The sequence below is a fragment of the Bidens hawaiensis genome, unplaced genomic scaffold, assembly GCF_021521415.1.
Source record: "Bidens hawaiensis isolate Kalapana, Puna unplaced genomic scaffold, B.hawaiensis_p1.1 tig00019072_1, whole genome shotgun sequence".
NCBI classification, from domain to species: domain Eukaryota; kingdom Viridiplantae; phylum Streptophyta; class Magnoliopsida; order Asterales; family Asteraceae; genus Bidens; species Bidens hawaiensis.
In genome coordinates, this window is record NW_027492893.1 from 250,826 (window position 1) to 265,983 (window position 15,158).

Genomic DNA, 15,158 nt, shown 5'->3' on the forward strand with positions numbered 1-15,158 from the left:
TATCTGTGATGCCACATATGCACGCATACGAGTATTTACGGCTCCATATTGTAATGTGAGGTATCGACTTGGAGATTTTCGTCGTAGACGTGCATTGGCCAATAAAGAAAAATGTAACCATGCACATGCAACACTTCGGAACGTCATTGAGCGTGCTTTTAGTGTCTTGAAAGCACGATTCCCTATATTGAAGAGGATTGCACCATCTCCGTTGGAAACACAAAGGAACATTACCTTTGCATGTTTCGTGCTACATAATTTTATTAGGAATGAGGTTTGAGCAATGAGTTGTTCACACAATACGATCAACCCAATATGTCATTCGAAAATACTCATGTGCACGTTGATGCTGATGAAGACGAGGCTGAAGCACATGGCACTGCATCAGTTCGGGAATATATGACGCGATTACGAGATATAATTCCTGAGCAGTTAATGCAAGTACGGAACAAATGATTTAAAAAAAATGTTATTGTGGTTCTATAAATATTATTTTAGTGTTGTTTGACTATTATTTAAATTTCGATGTTGAATGACTTTTTTATTTAAAAGTTTTCAGTTTATTTTAACAGTCCGCAGACGTTAAAAAACAAACAGTCTTCATAAAGACTGCAGAGGTTTGGTCCACCTCTTCTGTTACAGATGCCCATAAATATGATCCGTAAACTGCAAACATTTTACCTAAAAAAACACCACCTTAATTAGCTTCTTCTTGTACAGCATACACCCCTTAGAATTATTTCTAGTTCCACCATGACGATTCAAAAATTATATAAAACATTTTTTCCGGCTTTAAAAGGAACCTCATGTCACTAAACTTCCTACAATTGCTTGCATTACACCGTTACAAAGGTTTCCAAGAAAACACATTACATTTTGTTCACCAAACCAAAAGCAACAAAACACTAGCCATCATCATTAAATCGCCATACCAACATAATGCCTTAAACATCAACAACAATTTCATCAACTAACATCTGCATGATATCCGACTCGATTCGAGCAACCGTCTCATAAACTTCAACCTCAAAATCTATCCATTCCCCTAAACCATGCTTCATATCATCCGCTAACAAATCTTCTAATGTCCCACCAACCAAACCCATCCACCCCTTCACTTCTGACACAACTTCGTCAATCAAGCCATCAATACCTCTAAACAAAGGAAGACTGGTCCATGATCTAAACCCACATTCGGAATATTTCACATATTTTGATTCCAAATACTCAATTACTGCATCAAACACAAACCGTTTAAGTTGATTTCTTGCAACCTTGTTATGAGAACCAAGAAAGTTGCCAAATGTGCTCCGTATAACATCAGCAAGCACATCAAGATCGAGAAGAAGGTCACATATGAAGGAGGAGTTGATTTCATTTGAGTTATGTGGCATTTGGTTGCTTAGTACTAGCTCGGAGTTGAAGATCATATATTTAATGTGGGCCCGCGTGTTTCTAGTTATTTTGGAATGAACAATGTCTATGGTGGATAATACTTGTGAAATGTAAGTCAGAAGATGGAGTGCCAACTCGTTACGCGTGTCAACTTTACTGAATAACATATCAGAATAGAACGGGTTTGCTTCAGATTCTTGAAATTGTGATTCCTCATATGAATACGTTAGGGAACGTGCGTGTTGTGTTGTTAGTCCTAGAATCAGAAAATGAAACAATAAATTAAAATGAATTTTTTTATATCTTTAACAAAAGTTTGACTGTAAATGTGTTACCTGAGTTATCTTCCAAACTGCTGGAGCAACAGCTTACATTTGAAAAGGGGGATTCTAGAACCGATCCCGGGCTAAGATGATCACTGTTTTTGCACGCGATCAACCCTGCTGCTTTTTTTAATTTTGTCTGGTTATTATAATAAACATGAAAAAAAGAAAACTTATATCAAGATGTTTACCAAACAGAATATTACACGACTAGCATAAGAAAAACCAGAGAAGAAATCACGAAAATCGCCATTTTGACCAGTTTGTTATTTGTTTATTTATTTTCCACAAATAGCCCAATTTTAACTTAATTTTAAAAAATGTGTTTGGGTGGACGAAAAAACAATATTTGGGGCTTAGGTGTCAGAATCTCATTGGTTAAACAGGATATGTGTGCTATTTTCTCTTTTAAGCCCAAAACCATGCCATTTTGGTTTAGGGGTGACATGTCATCACTTGATTCTCGGCTACACCATTTTCGATTTTTAAGGGGGTGTTTGGGATTCCTTATTTTGCCTTCTTATAACTTTTTTCATAAGTTAATAAGTTACAACTTTGTAACTTGTTAATTTATCCCCTCACAATAACACACAATACCATACAGCTTTTAACTTTTTCAATAGTTGCTTAAAATAAGCAATCCCAAACACCCCCTAAGACCAAAAATGGGACAATTTTACTATATAAAACAGCGCGATGTCTTTTGATTGTGTTACACTTACGTGTAATCATTTGAACAATGTTTTCTTTTTCTCTCTCTCTCTTTTTTTTTTTTTGTTATTGTTATTATTACTTGTTATATTTATAAAAAGTTGGTCAAAATGGCCATTTTCGTGCTTTTCCAAAAACTAAATTTACCTTGTGTAATTACAATTTAGGATATATCATCATGGAAACAAATATCAATCAACACTAAGATTCAAAAAGTGTGGCAGTACTTAAAACAATGAAAGAAAACAAACCTGCAAACAGAATCTGGTGTTATGATCATACCTACATCCGCTATGGTTGCAAACACGGTTCCTTTTTGGTCTAAATTCCATAGTATTTTGTGTAACTTGTCTCTCCACGCTTAAAGCACACAACATATCTTGAAAGCTAGCTGCAGGCATCCTCTTTGGTTGATTCCAATTTATTCTTGAATCATACCCAACTCTGCTCGCTAACTCCTGCAACTTTTCTCCAACCAGTGCACCCAAACAATCGCCTGTTAACCCGAACGGACTCTGCAAACCGATCGGGTTGCATGAAGAGGCATGTTGGTTATTCTTTCTTCTCTCTAATCTTGCAGGGATTTCACACCTGGTTTTGTTCCCTTTTTGCCCCTGATAGTCTGGTTTGCAAGCTTCTGACCGTGTTTGTTTTCCTGTATATTGAATATTACTGACCATTCTTGGCTCGTTATGTGGCCCTTTATGTGTTATTGGTCTTTTCTGCCATTGACTGGGCCCGTTTTCAAGCCTGCCCCTCTTGTCAAGCTTCATGTCCTCAACTTTACCCGATACCCTTGACTGTGTTTGACCCGTTACACTCCGTGTGTGGCCCGTTACCCTTGACTGAGATGAAATCCGAACGTCGTCAACCCTTCGGTTATTCCCCATCATGTAACCCGGAGATGCAAGATTTCGAGGCTGCAACTCTTGTTCTTGATCATATGAAAAATTCAACACAGACGGACCGATATTAATCTTTGATTTAGACTCCGAAACATTAATCAAATTGCCACAGTTTTTGCAAGATGTCTGTTTGCTCCGTGAATCAAGATTTCCACCCTTAACTCGGTTTCTTGCGCAGTAAGTAATCGCGCGTTTCGACTTGTTCTGTAACCCCGATTCTAATACCCGAGTGGCAGCCCCGATTAACCGTGATGAATTCCTCTTCGGTTGGTTATTAGTTTTCGGAACCGGGGATGCGAGTCTCGGGTGGTGATGCTTTCGAGATCGTGAAAAAGCGTTCTTCAATTGTAATGCCTCTGATCCAAATCTAGTGACAGTTCTTCTGTCACTAATTCCTGTTTTTTGAACCTTTTGGGGCCTGAATTCTGGCTTCATGATTTTCTTGTCGAGCTCGCCAGGTTCACTGCCAAGTTTGTGTCGTCTACCGCTGGTTAACTCACCGGATGAAGGCATAGATTCCAACCCCATGAGTCTGGCAACCAGAGTAGGCATTTGACCATCCTTGTTTCGGGTGGAACTGTCACCGGCATTGTTGTTATTATTCGGAAAGCTTCCACTGTTTCCATATTCAATCTGCAACAGCTTTGAAGGTTCTTTTGCTCTATCTATGAAATCAAAACAACAAAATGAATGTAACACTTTTCATATTAGTTATGGTGTATTGTTATCATACAAGTACATTACTTTGTTTTTCTTAACACTGGCACTGTTGTAAAAATCGGTGAGTAATTGGGAATAATAACAAGCCCTTGCATTTGCAAATAAAAATATTAAGTTGGAGGGGAGGGGTAACCTACCTGGTGGAAGCAATCGCCTAGAGAAGAGTTTCTTCTTGGAGAATCTTTTGTTCCAATCGAATAACTGAAAGAATATTCCGACACAACCACCGGTTCTCCGAGGTCGTTTCTCCCCAACAGCTAAGCACGACGTCGTTACGCTCACACTGTCATCCATCTTACCTGCCTTCATAAATATAAATTTGATTCCATTCCCATGTTAAAGAACATATCTCACGGGAGGAATGAGGGCAAGACAAGACAGAGGAATCTTATGCAAGAAGACAAAAACATTCATCCAAATGGTGCAGTGATCCGGCGTACGTCTGGTCAGTGGTCACCTGGACAAAGTGTTTCCTTTTTAACCTTTGGTCACTATGAAATTATACCGAGGAGCAATGGACAATCCTCAAATGCATTCGAGAGAAAGATGAATCTTTGCTAGACTTCATAACTCGCTTCAACTCGAAGAAGCTAAGTCTGGGTAACATTAGCGAAGATCTTGTTCGCGCTGCTTTTATTCAGAGCGCAAACGACCCAGAGCTCATCCACATCTTGACGGGTAAAGATGGCATGCCATCCACATGGGATGCCATCATGACAGCAGCTAAACGCTTTGCGGAAACGGAGAAGCAACTGGGTAGAGATCTCCCACAGAGCACGAACCTCTACACCCAGAAAACAAGAGAAGACAACGTTCTTACCGCCCGATTAAACAAAAAGCGAAAGCTAGGCATTTGGCAGTCGAGGGTATACTTTGACACCTCATCCGGCTTGCAACATCGGTTGGGCGGAAGGGATAATGTACATACAAACAAGAACTCCAGATGGACGCCGCTCACCAAAAGCGTCACCGAGATATTCGCCACCGAGGAGCTCCCATGGCCAAAGCCTCAAATAATCCGACATCGTCACAATGCTGATCGGAGCAAATACTGTGACTTTCACATGACAAAAGGCCACAACACCGAAGAATGCATAGACGTAAAGGACATGGTCGAAGCATTTGTCAGAGATGGGACGCTCGCGCACCTCGTGGCGCAATGAACGCTGAACAGGCTGATGCGTGTAGAACCCCATATGGGGAAAAGAATAAAATTCCAGCTTCAATGTGGAGACTACATGCTGCGTAAAGAACGAGATCCCGAACCAGGTGCGTATCGGCTCGATGGCACTCCCATCCCAACAACATGGAAGGGAGCTCATTTACACAGTTTGCATGTAAATCAATTCCAAAATTGTAAAGAAAAGGCCAAGAGCCACTTCTAATGGAAACGATTCTCCTTAAAACATTGACGCTGATGATTTTACATTTTTATGAACTATCAACACGGATATGCCGGTTTTCACCGCATAATTACGTGAAAAGTCGTTGCATGGGGAAGGCGGCAAAACCCGCATAAACCCAAAAAACGACAAACCTTCACGCATGTCAGTTAAAGGGGAAAAGTTCAGTCACATTAAATGAAAGTGCCGGTCAGTCCGCATGAATCATGAAAAAGGGAACTGAACACTAACTTATTGACAACCGCGCGTCGAACGGTTAATTTATTCAACACGGATATGCCGGTTTTCACCGCATAAATACGTGGAAAGTCGTGGCGTGGGGAAGGCGGCAAAACCCGCATAAATCCAAAAAACGACAAACCTTCACGCAGATCAGTTGAAGGGGAAAAGTTCAGTCCTCCCATTAAATGAAAGTGCCGGTCTATCCGCATGAATCATGAAAAAGGGAACTGAACACTAACCTATTGACAACCGCGCGTCGAACGGTTCAAAACAGAATTTCTAACAAAAGGATGAGGAAAACCTACACGCAGGTCAGATAAAGGTAAAGTTTAGCCATCCTACTAAGTGCAAGTGACGGTCCTACCAGCACAATCACGAAAGAGGAAGCAAAACTTCACACCTATTATCTACCACGTTCAAAGGTTAACTTATCCTCAGAAAAGGATGAGGAAAACTTACACGCAGGTCAGATAAAGGTAAAGTTTAGCCATCCTACTAAGTGCAAGTGACGGTCCTACCCGCACAATCACGAAAGAGGAAGCAAAACTTCACACCTATTATCTACCACGTTCAAAGGTTAACTTATCATCAGAAAAGGATGAGGAAAACCTACACGCAGGTCAGACGTAGGTAAAGTTTAGCCATCCTACTAAGTGCAAGTGACGGTCCTACCCGCACAATTACGAAAGAGGAAGCAAAACTTTAACCTATTATCTACCACGTTCAAAGGTTAACTTATTCTACACTTGGAAAATTGCTAATTTAAACTAAAGTATTCAAGTCATAACGTTTATAAAGCAAGGAATCCAATAAAAGAAGCGGTCTTACCCGCACAAAGATTTATATTTCACAATGATTCATTACAAGAATGGCCGGGTAACTACCCGCCTACAAGAAAATATATCTATACAAGCTAAATCTATCCTAGCAGTGGGAAGGGATCTTCAGGATCAGGCTTCAAGGCCACTTCCACTTGGACCAGCACCGCCAGTAGAGCGTGGCAGTTCAAGGAAAGCCTTAAGGATAGCTAGCCCATCATCAGCAGCAGCAACTTCATTCACCTTCTCCACCACCGGATGCGGAAAGGCGGCGTACTGATTCACTGCTTGGTCGTAAACAGCTTCAGTATCAACATTGTACAAAGGGAAGTTGGAGGGCGGGATGCCTTTCTCAACGAACCCTAGACCAAGCAGGAAGCCGACCTTTTCACCATCCTCGTGAGAAGCGTTGAGGGCTGCGCTCATAGCATCATCATAAGAGGTCTCAGCAAAGACCCGATGCACAACCTACAAGAAAATATACAAGTGTCAAAACCTTTTCTATTTACAAAGAAAAGCGTAAAGACAAGAAAAACATACCTGAGACAACGCTTCTCGAAGAAGCCATTCCTTGGCAACCAGAGCTTCTTGGAGGGCAGCTTGAGCTTCGTTACGGGCGCGTTCGGCTTCACTCTTGTTGAGGTTGGCAAGCAACACTTCTTTAGCCGCAGCCTCTTCGACGCCTTTTAGCTTCCGCTCAGTATGGTCAAGCACCCCCCTCTGGTCCAAGATCTCCTGGAGCTTTTTGGCGTCTTCCATCGCCAAGGCATCATGAGCCTGCTGGAGAGCCTCTAATTTGGCTTTAAGTTCTTCATTCTCCACGCGTAGAGGCTCAGCAACAGCTTCAGCCTTGGTGGCCCTCTCGGTTGCGTTCCTTGCAGTTTCCTTAGCCAGCCGAAGCTGTTCATTAACAGCTTGGGCAGCCTTGGAACGGGCCTCGAGTCGTGCCTGAACTTCAACCTCGAGGGCCTTGAAGGCCTTCTCCTTTTCCGCAGCCAATGCGGAAAGCCTTTGGTTCTCATCCCGGATAGCCCGCGCCTGAGCCACTTCTTTAAGGCGAGCTGCTTTTAACTTGTCGTTTTCACGACAAAGCAGCTCGACGCGCGGCTGCATCCGAGCCAGGAGAACCCGAAGCTCATTGGTTAGCCTACCCTTCTGGTAGCTAGCCATGGCTTCCCCCAACGCACCACTGGGAGCAGCGTGACGAGCCCATTCCACGCACTCCACAGGGGTGCGAAGGGTTGTTCCTCGGCGAATGTTCCATCGTGGAACATACACTTCATTGGAATCCGACACTGCAAAAAACATAAAGCAGTTAGGAAAAAGATTATAAATAAGATATATATATAAAATGGGCCAAAGGAACCCTACGCACCTGTAGGGTCAATAACAGGCCGATAGCCGCCAAACCCATCACCTGAACCAAGAGGAAATCCATCCAAGAGGTCAGGCAGATGGGAAGGTGGCAGAGATTGGCGAGAACCCCCATGCGTACCTGATGGATCGGCCGTCGTTGCCGATGGCGGGGGCATGGTAGCAGCCGCCGCGGTCGCAGCCGCAGAATCCGCAGCAATAGTAACCGCCGGCTCAGTGAAGGATGCTGTAAAAATAGCACTCACGGCCGGCGGTGACGTCATCTCAGCTGGAACAGTCGGCTCAAAGGAATGAGCAACTGAACCAGCGGAAGCAGGCGCAGGCGCCTGGGTCGACGCCTCAGGTAGGCTGACCAAGCCTGCCGTCATTGGCGGAGAGGTACTCCTCTGCGCTCCACCCTGGAATGCGTCAACATCCACGCATGCGTAAAGAAGATAAGTGTTAACGATATTAAACTATGAAGATAAAAGTTAAAGATAAAGTATGTACTTACGGGTTTTCTTGAGCTTGAAAGTACGGACGGGCGGGGATGAACCCGATGGAGCCGGCCTCTTCGCGCCGGTTACCGTTGTCATCCTTGGCTCTCCGGAGGTGACAATCGTCGCAGCCTCCGGAGCGGCGGTCTTATCACCACCGGGATTCCCCACCACCTCTTCGCTCTCGGTCTCCGAATCAGACCGAGGCGCAGGATCGGCAGTGGAGGCCACCTTCTCCTTCCCCTTCACGCCGGCGGCCTTCTTCTTCCGCACCAACGGAGGACCATCTGCGGATTCCTCATCAGAACATACGATTAAAGGAATTCCAGCAGAGGTTTCAACATTGAGGGGTCGAGGGTCGAATAGCGCCTTACCTGGCCGACGGGCGCTAAGGATCTCATGGCCTAGCGGATAGACCTCCACGAACCGATCCGCCGTTTGTTCTAGGATGGGCAACTCGTTCTCGTCTAGAGCGCGAGTACCCATCCGAGCGGGACCGTCAGCCTCCCGCGGGTTCAGGAGCGACTGCAAGTCGTTCCCCTCTGAAATAAACAGGAAAGAAGTTAGAAGAAATTCAAAATCAACAAAAAGAAACAAAGCATACCGTAAGGAACAGAGTTCGAACCGTATTCGAGGACGATTGGGATCTTTTGCGCATCGGCAGCCTTCCACACCCGGCTCATCCCCAGCATCACCATCCCGGACTCCGCAAACCGGTAAACCGGAGATTGGACCCGAGATATCTTCGAGAACCATTCCGCCTCCTGGTAGTTGGAGGCGTGAAGGCTTGGGAGAGCTTGCCCATTCTTAAACTTCATGGCAAGGGGGATGGCTCGAGCGGAGATGAAGAAGAACTCCCGCTTCCACGCGCGAAGACTGCGCTCGGTCGCGCAAATCTTCAAACCCTTGATTCGGGTTGTCAGGGTATACCACCCCTGGATGCACCTCCAAGTGTAGAAGGTCATCAGGCGGTCAACATAGGGCTCAATGCCCAAAATCCGGCACACCCACTCGAAGTGGCGAATCTTGGCGATCGCCATGGGGTGCAACTCGGTCAAATGAACACCGTGTCTCTCAAGGACACGGTAAACAAACTTTGTCAATGGGAACCTAAGATTCCCATAAACAAAGAATGCGGCATAAACCCCGATCTTGCCTCTGGGGGCATCGTACACCGTCTGGTGGGGTTCAGGAAACTCAGGCTCGAGAGACTCGAGCATGAACTTCCTGACGACGTACCGATACAGATAGCCAGGCAGAGCACACTGGCACTCGCCAGCAGTACTCTTGTCATCGGTCGTGGATTCGAGATCACGAGACATCTTGTAAAAGAAGAAGAAAACGATTTCGGGAGAATGCTTGCCTGAAAAGGTGAGTATTCGCCGGAAATCGCAAAGAATATGAAGAGAAGAATGAAAGTGTGGATTACAAAGAACCCTCTCCCCCTTTATATACTAATCGCAATAAATGCGATGAAATTAATGCGGAAGAGAGAGAAAACGAAGGTGCAATGAAACTATGACACGTGACAAAAAGCAAGCTGGCAACAGCTGTTGACAGGACGCATACCATTAATTCCGCGGCCACGCGCCCGAAAAATCGCGCCCACGCGCCTGAAAAAGCGTCTGGAACGACCATGTACTGTCACGTCACCATAACTTCCTGCACGTCCTGACACAGTCAGAAGAAACCGTCGCACGACGTTTCAGAAGTTTGGACTGTTCTTATCCTTCCACCAACTCTTCGAATTTCAAAATTCAAAATTCAAAAAGATTAAAAAGTAAGCGGGAAAATACCCCTTACATTGGCAAACAAGTAACCGTAAGACGGATGCGGGTACAGTGTTAAGGCAAAACCCTTCACATACCTAGCACCCGCAGGGAATTGAAGCCAAGTAAACCTTGGCAAACAAGTAACCGTAAGACGGATGCGGGTACAGTGTTAAGGCAAAACCCTTCACATACCTAGCACCCGCAGGGAATTGAAGCCAAGTAAACCTTGGCAAACAAGTAACCGTAAGACGGATGCGGGTACAGTGTAAAGGCAAAACCCTTCACATACCTAGCACCCGCAGGGAATTGACGCCAGGAATATCTTGGAAGTAAAGTAACTGTAAGACGAGCGCAGGTACAGTGTTAAGGCAAAACCCTTCACATACCTAGCGCTCCGCTGGGAATTGAAACCAAGAAGGATCTTCTGGGCAATGCTTGCGGAAACGGAAATAACATCCCCGCATAGCGGGAACATCGAGAACTACGTTGTTTGAAGCTCCAGGATGGAATTGGTGGTTTTAACATAATTGATCACTATGTTCAAAACGACCAAAACCTCCTGGAGAATCCACACAAGCGGGACTCAACGCTCCTGACAAACGAGGAGGATACAGACCTACCCGCATCATACCCAAAGACCAAGCAGGAAACTCGGGAATTTCTGCAAGTGACAAGGACTTCCGCGGGAGGAATCCCCATGGAAAACCTTAAAAAACCCTTTTCAACAACCCTTTGCTTAAGTCCAAAAGTTCACCTCACTTTATTAAACACTCATGAGAAGAACATTGGACTGGGGGGACTTGAAGAGGTAGGTCCCAGCAGAGCCCAGTTGGACCCGCAAGACTCACCTTGAAGAAGGACGTCTGCGCAGAAACCAACTGGATCCGCAGGACCAACCATGCTCAGAGACGTGACGTCCTTACGCACAGTACGCAAGCTGTTCCCGCAGGAAAGGCCTCCCGATGGTGAAGGACTCCGCCTGTTCCCGCAGCTTCGGATACAAGCCATCAGGGAAGGCCACCCGCGCAGCAAGGCTACACGCACAAGGCACTTAGCTCTCAATCATTCAGTGTCACCTGAAGGAATGAGCAAAGCCGGGAACAATCCCGCACAAGGGCGGGAGGGGGAATACTCCCGCCCAAATAAGCCAGTCCGTACGATACGGGAAGATCTTCTGTACTGTACCTGACGAGGTATGGGAAAAAGATCTGACTAAAGATACGACAGCTTATTGACAACAGTATGGCGAGCAGCATGCTCCTGTACTGTGTCACTATTAGCCGCTGCCTACTCACTAACTACTGCCATACCACGTGCGTAGCCGGCAGTTGGTGGAAAAGGAATAGTACACAGCAGGCCTGGTCACTATCAGCCGCTGCCTACCCACCAACTACCAGCAGGGCACGTGCGTAGGCCACTGTTGGTAGAACAGGAACACTGTTGCAGCCGGCCACACCTCCTTGGAAACCTACCTTCGGCTATAAATACCACAAATGGTATGATCATCTCATCTCATCATATCTTATCTTGTATCATCATATTATACCTGATATCTGCTCTAGCAATCTCTTAATATACACTTATATTTAAAGAGAAATCTAGTCTGATTCTCACGCCGGAGGGTGGTCACAAGGAGGAACCCCCCCCCCTTCTCAGTGACAAGCTCACGGTGTCTGTTTTGCAGGTTATCAGAAGAACCATCTTCTCAGGGTCTAACCCCTCGTGGGAAACATCTATCTAACCCCAGGTTACCAGTAATCTGCCCGGGGTCCGGTTAGTGTTTCTTCAATAAATATAAATTTGATTCCATTCCCATGTTAAAGAACATATCTCACGGGAGGAATGAGGGCAAGACAAGACAGAGGAATCTTATGCAAGAAGACAAAAACATTCATCCAAATGGTGCAGTGATCCGGCGTACGTCTGGTCAGTGGTCACCTGGACAAAGTGTTTCCTTTTTAACCTTTGGTCACTATGAAATGAAATGAAATAATTAATATGAATTTTTCATGGGAAAAATATTTACTATTTTAGTGTTTTTCATTCATTTTAAACTTTTAAATTTAATTTCTTTTTATTTTTTTTATCATATTTCTTATAATTTTTTAACAACTTATTTTTATATTTTTTTTGTCAATCAATCTTTTATTATTTTTTAAATAACTCGTTCTAGAATTTTTTTTTATTTCTTTTCTTATATGATTTTTTTTCAAATATTTTTTTTAATTCTATTTAAATATTTCATTTTACGAAATTTATTTTGGGTTTATTTTGTATCGTAATGAACCACATCAATATCGATCGAGTTCGTGTTAAATAGCCGCCATAATGTCTACGTTTTACCACGCTCGTATTTTACCGATTTAAATTGTTGTTTTATTTTGTTTTAAATATGAGCATTTCACAAGTTTATATTTTTGGTTTAGATCCAATACCGTAGCAAACCTAACTGATATTGACCAAATTCTCGTCGAATAGCCACAACAACTCCTAGTTGTTACCAAAGCCCTGGCTTTAGCGATTTTTTTATATTAAATATGATAATTTTTACGAATTCTCGTCGAATAGTCGCTGCAACGCCTGTGTTTTACTAACGTCCAGGTTTCATCGATTTTTTGTTGGTTTTTCTTCAACATAATTTAATTACATATTTCTTTTTTAATTACAAGAAAAAATTTAGAACGAGTTACCAAAAATATATAAATGTTGGCTGTTTAAAAAGTAAAAATAAAAACATTTTGGATTGATTGGATATAAAAATATGTAAGAAATATGATATAAAATTAGATAGTAGATTAACCAAATCCATATGAAAATTAAATAATATGTTGATTCGTAAAATGAATATAATTAAACAAAAAGATATATATATATATATATATATATATATATATATAGGGGAGGGATATTTTGAGAACCATGTTGAGTTGTAAGAACTTAAGAACTCAATTTTTGGCCACACATTTAATTAAATGGATTGGAATATGTGGTTGAGATTAAATTTGGCAAAAAAGTCAAAGTAGGAGAGAGAATAAAGATGTAAGTGGTTACACTAACTTTTACGTCCGTTACACATGTGTAAAAAGTCGACTCGGTGCGTAAAAAATTATGTAAATTTTTTACGTATATTTAACCTACATATATTACGAATGTGTAAAAAAAAACGTTGCAAAGAGTGAATTCGAGTTCTTAAAACTCAAAGTGGTTTTCATTTGAAATCTCTCATATATATATATATATATATATATATATATATATATATATATAGGAGAGATTTCAAATAAGAACCACTTTGAGTTTTAAGAACTCGAATTCACTCTTTGCAACGTTTTTTTTTTATTTTTTTTACACATTCGTAATATATGTAGATTAAATATACGTAAAAAAATTACATAATTTTTTACGCACCGAGTCGACTTTTTACACATGTGTAACGGACGTAAAAGTTAGTGTAATCACTTACATCTTTATTCTCTCTCATACTTTGATTTTTTAATCATATTTAATCTCAACCACATAATCTAATCCATTTAATTAAATATGTGGCCAAAAATGGAGTTCTTAAGTTCTTAAAACTCAACAATGTTATCAAAATATTCATCCCATATATATATATATATATATATATATATATATATATGAGAAAAAAATCAAAAGAATGGATTCAAAACCAGTTAGTAAAAAAAATAAGAAATGGTTGATTGATAAAAAATAAGTTATTAGATTTATCGAATAAAAAATGTATAAGAAATATAAAACAAAAATAAATAATATATTAACTAATAGAAAAACTACATTTAAAAATAAAGGTGAATAAAAATAACGGTTGAATGGTCTTAACGGTTAATTGGGATGAAAACGAATTGAAACAATTACAATTTTACCAGTGCGTGTTTTCTTAAATCAAGTGTGTTGGTAGTCGTGTATATAATGTATGACAAACAATTATTGTGCTGGATCATTTATCTATATATATAAATTTAGGATATCACAACCGATTGCGAGCCGTATACGGCAGTCAGATCTTGCATTCCCTCCCAGACGACCTGTCAGAATCATTTAGTCGTTGATCTATGTAAAATGATAAAGGCTTTCATTGAACAGTAATTACAATAAATAGAGATGAACCGATCACATTGATCAAGCCTAAACACTAAAATACTATGTGTTCCAACACTTCTCTAAAGAGATTAATGGGTAATCGTACTCGGATGTTTTTAATTAAAAAAAAAGGCTACATTATTCAGTAGATATTCAAAGGGCGAAAATATTTTAATTTCGAAGAATATAATAAAGTTTGCGATAGAGAATTGACTTGGTACTCAAAAGTTGAGGTGCGTTTAAAGTTAGTTAGGACAACACTAAATCCTCGGAATGCATCACCTCATATGATCATGCTGTCACTATCCCATTGCAAAATTTTGACTGGGTCAAATACGCTATGTCATGATGACATTGACAAGAATCGAAAGCCAAGACTGTATAGCAGTTGAAAAATACCTAATAAAATGGTGTTAGGTATATTTATTTTGTATTTACTAATTATTATTTAACCAATATATTATACTTCCTTCTTTATTTATTGAGTTAATTATACATATGCTACACATGATTTGAGCAAAGTAATCGAAGATTTGAAAGTAGCAAATCTCCTTTGCACTTTCGATTTTGTAATATGTTGTCTTAGGTTAGCTTCCGTTAAATTTTCTAATAAGTTAGATTTAAATAACAATTATACCTTAAGATTTGAAGCTCTTTAAAAGTCCAATCACTCGTTGTTTGAAAATAGTTCAGAAAACTTCACTCAAAAATCAAAATCAACTTATGTTTTAAGCCCACGAAAGCACACTTGGGTGAATCTGAAATAAGAAACCTATACAATATAAACCGATCACGTAAAATATCAACCTACTTACATAAATAAATAAATAATAGTTCATTAGTTTTGAAGTGTTCACATTATCCACAAAGAGTTCAGATATTGACGTGAACGGTACACTGTATTATTATCATTGTGTGCATAAACATACAAATACATT

At 41.4% G+C, this 15,158-nt stretch overlaps 1 protein-coding gene across 1 annotated transcript; it reads right to left on the minus strand.

Annotated features, from left to right (window-relative positions):
• Nucleotides 1–810: 810 nt before the first annotated feature.
• On the minus strand, nucleotides 811–4,348 carry LOC143557606 (uncharacterized). Its single transcript, XM_077046643.1, has 4 exons — nucleotides 4,192–4,348; nucleotides 2,681–3,999; nucleotides 1,731–1,857; nucleotides 811–1,651 (listed from the first exon to the last, which is right to left on the minus strand). Exons 1-4 carry the CDS (start codon nucleotides 4,346–4,348, stop codon nucleotides 945–947), a joined length of 2,310 nt encoding a protein of 769 aa, XP_076902758.1. The 3' UTR covers nucleotides 811–944.
• Between the last annotated feature and the right edge of the window lie 10,810 nt (nucleotides 4,349–15,158).

Coding starts and splice junctions, on each gene's coding strand:
- LOC143557606 (XM_077046643.1), bottom strand. CDS start 4,348: ATGGATGACAGTGTGAGCGTAACGACGTCGTGCTTAGCTGTTGGGGAG. Junction 1,858..2,680: donor ACACCAGATTCTGTTTGCAG/GTTTGTTTTCTT, acceptor TATAATAACCAG/ACAAAATTAAAAAAAGCAGC. Junction 1,652..1,730: donor CAGTTTGGAAGATAACTCAG/GTAACACATTTA, acceptor TTCTGATTCTAG/GACTAACAACACAACACGCA.